At 34.2% G+C, this 10,817-nt stretch overlaps 1 protein-coding gene across 1 annotated transcript in view; it reads left to right on the top strand.

Moving 5' to 3' along the window:
* The first annotated feature begins 486 nt into the window (after positions 1–486).
* The window catches only part of LOC113504144 (serine protease lint-like), a 29,819-nt gene continuing 19,488 nt past the window's right edge, over positions 487–10,817 (top strand). Inside the window, exon 1 of the mRNA XM_026886305.1 lies at positions 487–1,531. Coding sequence (XP_026742106.1) covers positions 1,396–1,531 — 136 coding nt within the window. The 5' untranslated portion in view covers positions 487–1,395. The remainder of the gene's footprint in view (positions 1,532–10,817) is intronic.

The raw sequence follows: 10,817 nt of genomic DNA, 5'->3' as shown, positions 1-10,817 counted from the left end.
AATGATGATGATTTTGAATAGCCTATTATAATATGTACGGAACACTCTGTTACGAGGCTGACTCACACTTGCCCGTTCTATATCTTACACTAGCTGTTGCCCGCGACTTCATCCCCGTGGGTAGAAGATATAAGTTATGATTTATACCTGCCCTGTTTTTTCCCTATTTTCCATTGTAGGTATCTTGTTAGTCGCAGCGTGATGGTTTATAGCCTAAAGCCTTCCTTGATGAATGGTCTATTCAACACAAAAACAATTTGGACCAGTAGTTCCTGAGATTAGCGCGTTCAAACAAACAAACTCTTCAGCTTTATATATTAGTATACATATAGATATACATCATAATAAAAGATAACAATCTTTTGAACAATGTAAGCCTTAATAAAGATTGTTATAAATATTTTTACGCACATTTATAACAAAAACAGTTTTAAGTGAAAGCTGACGTTAATTTTTTATACTTTTCCTTTTTATTTAACTTAACAAGTTTAGTTTAAGTTATATTTTTGAATATACACTCGTTAAAAACTTTCACTTTCGCTTTTTGAAATGCCGCCGTGTCGTTTATTTTAATTATTTAACTGTTTTTTTTGTTTAATTAAAGGGATTTTTTGATTAATATGTTCGTCTCAATTAATTTAAAGAAAGGAAAATATCAAGGTTACTGATATTTTTGTAATAAATGAAACGAAACTGAATGATAATTGTTTTAATCTAGAATTATTTTTTTATTATTTCAATTTTTAGTTTTTTTATCGTTTTATACTATTCACAACACTAAACCAATTTATTGGCGTTGTTTCGTCAATTTTTTTTTCTCTTTCTCCTGCTTCACAAATGATTTATCCCTTTCCTTTAGTAGATCATAAAACAGGAATGTTTTACCTCAACACTGACGGGACTACATTTCTAAAGTCCTTAGTTTCACCAGTCAAACTTAAAAAAGAAATGTTCATCTATCTCTTTCCATCATATACCTGTCTCTCACAATTTCTCATTTCACCGTTCACTTGTTTAACAAGTTGACATTAAGTGTGACAGAGTTGTATCTTTACTACGTGACAGAGTAATTTATGACTTAAGTGAAGAAGGTAAGGTTCGGTTTTCGGTCAAGAGAAAGTTAGATGGAACTTTCTCAAAGTGGATCGTGGTTAGTAATATGTATGTTTCCTATTTTACACTGCTAAGTTGGTCAGTTGGCTAGTAGGTTCGCCGTCGTGAAGGCGGGCAGACGTCTCCTTAAACAAACAATATTAAATATATCGAAAAAAATGACGAGAAAATCGCGTGAGCGCAGTTGAAATAATAAATTAGAAAAAAAAATGTGAATGTGTTTCAAAAAACAAGTCCGAAAATTGTATTCGTTTTTATTTGCGCGCGAATTTTAACGTCAAAATGACAGTTCGAAAGTGGTTTAAATTTGGAAAATCTATGCACGTTAGTGATGTGAAAAATATGTTGTTTTTTATAGTAGTGTTGTTTGCACTGGACAATTTGCCCTTAACCTGTAAGGGCGAAGATTTTAATAGAGGTGAGTTTTAATCCAAATATAAATTAGTCGATTTATTTCATCGATAATCTGAACACCACTATTTTGTTGGCTTGTTAAATGGAAAAAGAAAGTTTTAATACAGTAAACAAAAACCACATCTTTGAACTGTCAAGCCATACAATTTAGGTCAAAATTTTATACAAATAAATACAAACTCATGCAAAAAAATTCATATCACGCTGACAGCAAACTCGATTGCCTGATTAAGTTGTATGAAAGTTGTATGAAATATCTATGGGAATTGTGTCACTGTTACACGAGACATACAACTTTTATTTAATAACCATACATTTGTATGGTAAGATTTCATCATTAAAGTTAAGGTGACATCGAAATGGGAAATTATGACCTCATTAAAAAATGAAAGAATTTTATACTTCAAAAGCGTTTAAGTTTACAATTGTATAGTTTTAAGCACTACCAGCTCTTCCTCGTAAATAAACACGGGTTCCGTGTTTCGGAAGGCACGTTAATATGTGAGTTAAGCACTTTACCTCTCTCCTATGATTTAAAAACTTAAATTAGTTTCACCCTGTCTGTTTTATTAATAACTTTTTGAGAGATCCCAAAATTATCTTTGGGCTTCGATTTTAGGTTAGAATTTCGTAACGAATGTCAATTTTTATAATATCAGCAAAAAGTTGGTGCAGTTTTAAATACATTAAAAAGTTACCTAGTAAGATTTTTTTTTTACTTAAACAGATAATCCACAATCATTTGTTCAAACTTTCAATCTCAAAATCTCTCAAAAACACCAAAACCCAAACAACACAAAACTTTAATTTTCACTCAGAAGCATGCGTAATAAATATACTTGCAATTAGCCATAATGGTCTGCCATAAAGTACCAAGAAAGTGCCAAGTAAGTGCCACTTTGACATAACCCTGCGACTTGCCTCGCATCTGATTATCGCTGATTTATGAATACTTTCTCTTAAAACGATGCAGCTTGTTTGCCAAGTATTTATACCTACTGAAATATGAGTGAATGACTGACCGAATAAATTAGGCTAAAGAAAAACAAATTTTGGTCACCCATTAAAAATTATGACCGTAGATACCGTTGCTTAACCTTGATGTTGAACAATATTTGTCGTTATAGCGGCAACAGAAATATTATCGGTGACAATTTTAACTTGCTAGCTATTCATGAGATAAAGTCTGGTGCCAGACGACATATTGCAGAATTAGTAATAGGATTCCGTTTTTACCTTTCGTATGCGGAACACATAAATAAATAATAAATAATAAATGCGGACAACATCACATACATTGTTCTGAACCCAAAGTAAGTTGCTGAAGCACTTGTGTTATGGAATTCAGATACAACGAAGGTACCACAAACACCCAGACCCGAGACAATGTAGAAATGTGATTTTTTACATTGACCCGACCGGGGATCGAACCCGGGACCTCAGAGCTAGCGACACCTTGAAACCGGTGCGTATGCCACTCGACCACGGAGGTCGTCACAGAAAAATACTGAAAAGTTGGGATTAAGCTTACAAATTGACTTATACAAATATCGTTATCAAATTTATTTGTAAATTACCTAATTTTAATTTATAGTTTTAAAGTGTAAAAAATAAAAATATATAGTTATCATATAATAGTATGTGTGAACTGATTTCAATATATACCAATAACACAAAAAAGAGATGACAAATATAAAAATCGCAGTACATAATACGACTCATGATATCACAACAATAATTGTTACCATTTCGCTACGTCTTCGCTTCTCTCGCATACGTAATAACTGCCGGTCAGAAACGGTATGACTGCAGACCGGTCTACCCTAATGGGCTACTTTCTTACAAAACAAGGTTGATTAATTCAAGTAAAGGACGATTCATATTTAAAAGAAAGTTAAAAATGTCGCTTTAAAATGTTTTTTCGTAAATTTCGTACCTCATGAACCGTGATAGCTAGACTATTGTAATTTTCACAGTTGATGAATTTCTGTTGATGCTATAACATCAAATACTAAAAATAAAGATTGTGGTAAAGCAACGTGCGATGCGGTCATAAATAAGTTGGTAAAAATACACCCAGACTCAGATCAAGCATTCTTGCATCATAAAAATGCTTAGCCTACGCGAAATTGAACCTGCGAAACGTCGCGCACTGTGGGTTTGATGTGGTGTCCTGTACCACTCGGCTATCGATGCAGTTATAATTTTAGTGAACAATAATAATTACAGGAAATCAAATCAATTTACAATGTTCAAATTATTGTCTTACTAGCTGTTGCCGGCGGACACGACCGCTACAAATGAAAAATGATCTTATATAAAACTATACTATGTCTTAATCCTGGTTAGAAACTATCTGTGTGCTAAGTTTCGTCTAAATCCGTTCAGTGGTTTTTGCGTGAAAGAGGAACAAACATCCATACATACAAATTTTCGCGTTTCCATTTGTAAGGATTAATTTTCTCATGCAGGCATGCATGCTTGCATTGTGAATGATCCCTTACTGCAATAATTACTTTAATTTATTTCGTTTTCGGGCATTCATCAACATTGTTCTTTGTATTCTGTTAAACATAACGGCAGTTTAAATCGTCCAGAGAGATTAATCTGTTCTTGAAATAACAATTTAATTATATCCCTGGGTAAAAGGCTAAGAGAGATTCCTGAAGGTAAGTATTGCTGAACTGAATCCTACTTGTATGATAACGAGTAAGTTTCTATGGATGGATGTTTGTTACTCTTTCACGCAAAAACTACTGAACCGATTTGGACGAAATTTGGCACACAGATAACTCATAACCAGATTTTTATCCCCATTTTAAGTTCTCGTGTTATCATTTTCGTTGTAGCTAGCAGAGCCGCAGGCAATTGTTAGTTTAGTTATAAAATCTTCTGCCTAGTTTTTCCCAAACGTGGTTCAGTTTTTGCCCTGAATAGCTACTATACTAGGTGTGTCATCCACATGGTAATGACTAGCATATGAAAGCTAGGGAATTGTTGGACATATTCCCTTTTTTTGTATTAAATCTCAAATTCCCGTAACGAATAGCTATCCTTCGGTTTTTCATACATATATATTACGTATGGCCTTGTACAATATTATTTTAACTTTAATTTAAAAGAGTAAACTATTTTTTTGCCGACTACTTTCTATGAGTATTACATTTTTACACAATAGAACGAAGAAAGAATTTTATCAATCGTGCTGGTATCCGACTTGGCAAAGGCATCACCCAAATCTTCCCACGATTCTCTGTACTATACCAAAACTTCGCAAAACATAGTTTATTAGGTTCCACAAAATTTGAACCAGCGTCTTTGCATACCACATTATTAATATGGGCATATTATTCTAAAATCTACAATCATTAACTCACGAAGTTCAATAACCTTATCACCTGCCCAAATCATTAGACCATGCGTCACATACGGGCTGATAACGTCGCGTCGGTATTCCAACCTAACTGTATGCCAACCTCAAAACTTTTTGGTGAGCGAAGACGTGCTAATTGGGTCTATGGCACAACGGTTTTAGTTTCTATAACCTTGTTCGAAAGTGAAAATTGTGATATAGATAATCATCATTTGAATTTTTTTGTGTGATTCGTGGTTTGTATGCAATTGAAGTACTTGGTGTTGAGTTAGACTGGCTTGTTGATCTAGTGGTTAGAATAAATGACTGCTATACCGGAGGTCGTAGATTTGATCCTAGATTCCCTAGCTAGGAGAAGTTTTTCAGTGATAACTTGATCATTTGTTCTGTTGGGGTGTAATTTGTGTAACATTTGAAGTCCATCAGATCATAACTTAGGAAAATGCAGGGCTAAAAATAAAAAATAGTTAAACGGAAAATTATTCCACGAGATGTTTACAACGCGCCGCCATCTAGTCAAACCAAGCAAAGCTTTTACTATAAATATGAATACATTTAAATTATAGATAGACTAGCTGATGCCCGCGACTTCGTCCGCGTGGTTAGAAGATAGAAGTAATAATTTATACCTGCCTTCTATCTATCTTGTAGGATTCAGTCAGCGTTTGCAATGTAAGCGCAAAAAATGTGTTTTTTTACGACCTCACATTAGAAACCTCAAAAATTGTAGCCTATGTGTTATTCTGATGTATAAGCTATATTGTGGTAAAGTTTCATTCAAATCCATTCAGTAGTTTTTACGTGAAAGAGTAACAAACATCCATACATCCATACTTACAAACTTTCGCCTTTATAATAGTAGTAAGATTACACCCAGACACCGAATAAATAATCGTGCTCATTACACAAAAAAATAAACTTCTGGGTGGGAATCGAACCCACGGCCTCTGGCAAGGCAGTCAGGGCCACTAACACCCAGACCACCAGGCTAGTCTATATCATCTAGAAAGTTAATTTTCTCGGTTTTCCTTCACATTATACTTAGATATAGAAGACAATTAGAAATCTTGATCGAATGTTAAATTGCGTCTGAACATCACTTTCATACTAGCCGAGCGTATTTATTAACAAATAGATCTTTCTTTTATGTCTTTAAATCTAGATCATAATCTAGGTAGACTTAAAGACTTTTTCTAGCTATAACAAACTTTACTATTGTGAAATCTATACGAATGACTCAAGTGTATTGAACAGAGAATTATTATTATTATTTTTTTTTCTTTTCTTTTAAATATAGTCAGTGTATTATACCTTAATTTAGCTTAAGTACCATTTAAATTTTGTACGCCATAACTGCCAAGAACGTGAGGCAAAACATGAGTGATGGGTGGGCGAAACTGGGTGCTGTCCAATGTAACCTGACCTTCAAAAAGTGCTACTTAGTAGCCTAACTTGAATAAATTAATTTTGATTTTTTGATTTTGAGTTCATGATACTTATTCTTAGACCTATGCTTGCACCATGTTTTTACAAAATAAAATATCTTTATCTTTATCTTTAAGAGAAGTCATTTGCGTCAATTTTCAAAAATTAATATCATGTGGTAAGTATGTTTGAAATTTTCTATCAATATATTCTATCCTGCTCTCACTTTATGATCCAATTACCATTCAATATGATCAATTTATGTTTGCTTACAAAAGAAAAAATACGCATCCATTATTATGCATTAAAATACAAGGCGGAAACTAAAATAAGAAATAGTTTGACAAAACTGAAAAACCCACGCTTTTAATCCGAACTGAAAGCTAGAAAATAATTTAAATTATGGATAAGATAAAAAATTTAAGAAACTATCTTAATGTTTAAAAGCGTGGTCTTTACAAAAAAAAAGATAAACGAAGTTTTCATAACAAATATTGTCATCGTCCTTATTGCCTCGTTGTAGACTTGCATCATCGGCCTTTTCCAGTGTTTCACAAGGAGCGACTGCCTATCTGACCTCCTCAACCCAGTTACCTGGGCAACACGATACCCCTTAGTTAGACTGGTTGTCAGACTTTCAAGCTTCTGACTACCCGTAACGACTGTCAAAGATGTAGGAATAACAGCCGGGACCCACAATTTAATATACCTTCCGAAACACGGAGGAACTCGTTAAGACAAAGATGGTCACCCATCTATCACCTACGACCAGCCTGTGATCGATTCAATTTTTTTTTTTTTTATAAATGCGGACAACATCGCCTACATTGTTCTGAACCCAAAGTAAGTTGCTAAAGCACTTGTGTTATGGAATTCAGATACAACGAATTTGCCACAAACACCCAGACCCGAGACAATGTAGAAATGTGATTTTTTTACATTGACCCGACCGGGGATAGAACCCGGGACCTCAGAGCTAGCGACACCTTGAAACCGGCGCATACGCCTCTCAACCACGGAGGTGGCCAAAACTTATGCAGTTATAGCTTAGCCGTTCAGACAAACATTACCACAATAATATAGAGTCTATAGCACCTGCATTCCTTCACCATTTCACTTTCCGTGACCCGTCCACTTACTTTCTATTCAGTGAGAAACGTTTTGATTCGATAAACGGAATTGTTTTAGCAATTGAAAATCCATTTGTGATTGTATCTTAGTTATTTGGTAATTTCCGCTTGTATATATAATAATACTACCTGACCTACCTGCTACTGACCCAGCAAACGTTGTTTCGCCGATTTTTTTTTTTTTCTTGTGTATGTATTTTTTTTAATGCCACATTATAAAAAAAAAAAAAAATTTCGTCCAAAAAATAAAATATTTTTTTAAGTGTGAGCAACCCTTATCACTTAGGGGTATGAAAAAATAGATGTTGTTCTATTCTCAGACCTACCCAATATGTATACAAAATTTCATAAAAATCAGTCGAACCGTTTCGGAGGAGTACGGTAACTAACATCGTGACACGGGAATTTTATATATTAGAATATATATATTTTTACTGTGCTTTAGGCTACTCTTCTAGTTTTCTGGTCTCTGTCTATTTGTCATTCTGTATCTAAAGAACTGTAATGTGACTGTGTGAATGATAATTGAAGTTTTCACAGATGATGTATCCTTCTTGCCGCTTTGACAGCAAATCATAAAAATAAACTTAGAAGCAAGGCATCGGGTTTACGTACACGGATAGTCAAGTGATTGAGATCACCAAACCAAACCCACTGTGCGCGACGTGTCGCGTATTCGATCCACGCGTAGGACAAGTATAATTTGTATGATCCACAAATGCTTGTTCTGAGTCTGCGTGTCTTTGTGCATGTGATTTGTATGTTTGTGAAACATCCCGCGACACAAGGATTCAATTCCTTGGTGCGGGAGTCGTTTTTTTTAAAGAAAAAAAACATACATCATTTTCATGTGTGACCATTATTATTATAACGATCTCTTAGTCTCGCGAGTCCAAATTACACTAACCCGATTTTTACAAAATATTTGGTTGATTAAGCATTAATGACAAAGCTCAAAGGAATGTGACAGCGAAAGTGCCGCCAAAAAAATCCTTTTTACATTAAGACGTAACGATAAGAAAAGGAGAGATTACGAAATAACATGACTCATTACCCAAACGCTAAAAATGTGTGATTCACTAACTTTCGTTTCGGGCTCCACCTGTGCAGCATATATTAAACTAGCTGTTGCCCGCGACTTCGTCCCCGTGGGTAGAAGATATAAGTAAGTTATGATTTATACCTGCCCTGTTTTTTTCACATTTTCCATTCTATCTTCGCTCCCATTAGTCGCAGCGTGATGGTTTATAGCCTAAAGCCTTCCTCGATGGATGGTCTATTCAACACAAAAATAATTTTTCAATTTGGACCAGTAGTTTTTGAGATTAGCGCGTTCAAACAAACAAACAAACAAATTCTCGAGCTTTATATATTAGTATAGATTACAAAGTAGCCTTTATGCTTTTCCAATAATCATGTTATTTTTATTATGTCCTTATCTGTCAAAATGTACGAGTATATGAACTTGCATTCTAAAGGTCCTACTATTAATAAACTATGCTAATATTTTCATGCTTAAGTATGTCTGTATGACAGTGTCTCACGCTAAAACGGCTGTACCAATTTCGATGAAATTCCTTGTGCTATAGCAGAAACATGGGTGGGTTTCAGTCAATAAAAGTCTGACATTCATTTCATGATTTCAAATTCGAAAAAAAGGTATTATAAATTAAAATTCTCAGCCAGTATAACTAATAAAACTTAATTACAGACAAACAAACAAGACAAGCGAAACTTTAACTAAGTAAAAAACAATACAACATACCTGGCTAATGACAGCTGTCAAAAAATACAAAAAGAAAACAACTGTCAAAATATGCACAATGTTGAACGAGTGAATGGCAGTGATGAATGAATGGGAGTGATTTATGCGTTCGTGTTAACATTTTTGAGTGCGTAATATGACTTTAATGAGTGAACTTGTTGAAATAGTTTGACTATTATGTTGAGGCAAATCCATCGTTTTTGTTCTAGTAGGATTTGAATTAACAAGTTCCTTTGAAAGCTGTTTTAACTTTTTAAGTTTGTTCCTATTTTTTTTGGATTAAGTCCTCAAAGGGTAAAACGAGACTATTACTGAGGTGTCGCTTTCTGTCCGTCTGTTACCAGGCTGTATCTCCGCAACCACGATAGCTAGAATGTTGATTTTCTTGATTGTTGCTGTTACAATAAATACTTTAAATAAAGATCGAGGTTCAGCGACGCTTGTTACGGTCAGCAGTTTATTGGGTAACCTATAAACTTGTGTTAAATATCATTATTTCTTTAGTAAATTTTTTCGGAACCGTCAATCTATATCTATACTAATATATCTATACTTCTATACTAATATATAAAACTGAAGAGTTTGTTTGTTTGTTTGATTGTTTGTTTGTTTGTTTGAACGCGCTAATCTCAGGAACTACTGGTCCAAAATGAAAAAATATTTTTGTGTTGAATAGACCATTCATCGAGGAAGGCTTTAGGCTACAAACCATCACGCTGCGACTAATAGGAGCGAAGATACAATGGAAAATGTGAAAAAAAACAGGGCCGGTATAAATCATAACTTATATCTTCTACCCACGGGGACGAAGTCGCGGGCAACAGCTAGTTATACTATATTTTAGTAATATTTGTGTGAATTTTAGCATTAATTTCTTAAGAGAAATCGCAATGCTTTTTCCTTCTTTCAATATTCTTCTTAAAATTTCTATTAAAGCTGTTTGTTCAAGACACATAGAAATGAGTGTGATAATTTATATTTGCTTGCAAACGCTTTCGTTTTAGCGAATGTGAAGAGATGACTAATGACCAACTTATTTTAGATCGATACACAATAATAAAATTGTTTTTTTTTAATTTCGTACCTGAATGATGAATATTTTATCCTTATTGGATGTACCCTGTTGCCAGGCCGTGTCTTTAGAACCGTGATAGCCAGACGTGAGTTGTTTTCATAGATGACGCATTCTGCTGCGGTATCGGTTGACAACAAATGATAGAAAAAGATCGAAGATTAGGCAATGCTAAAGTTGTGTTAACATCAGAAATTTGTTGGAAGACAAATTAATTTGTGAGTTTTATTAGACACATGAACAAATTATTTTCTTTTGCCTGATTGTATGGTTTATAGTCTTTGTATGGAACACTCAAAGTCGCGATTGACTAGTTTTTTTCTAAGTGGTTTTCCGTTCATTTGAAGCTACCTATACGGTTTAGATCATAGCTATTCTGAAAAACAAAAAATTGACACCCATCATATTTCAGACCGCGTCAAACTTTCCTTAACTTCGATTTTTACTACAGCTGTGCTGTGTTCAAAACGCAGAAGCGGGCCTAAATTAGAGGCTATATTTGTTTTTGTTTTTTTTTTCTCTCAA

The sequence above is a fragment of the Trichoplusia ni genome, chromosome 21 (genome assembly GCF_003590095.1).
Source record: "Trichoplusia ni isolate ovarian cell line Hi5 chromosome 21, tn1, whole genome shotgun sequence".
Taxonomy (NCBI): Eukaryota; Metazoa; Arthropoda; class Insecta; order Lepidoptera; family Noctuidae; genus Trichoplusia; species Trichoplusia ni.
This window is presented reverse-complemented; position numbering and strand designations above follow the sequence as displayed.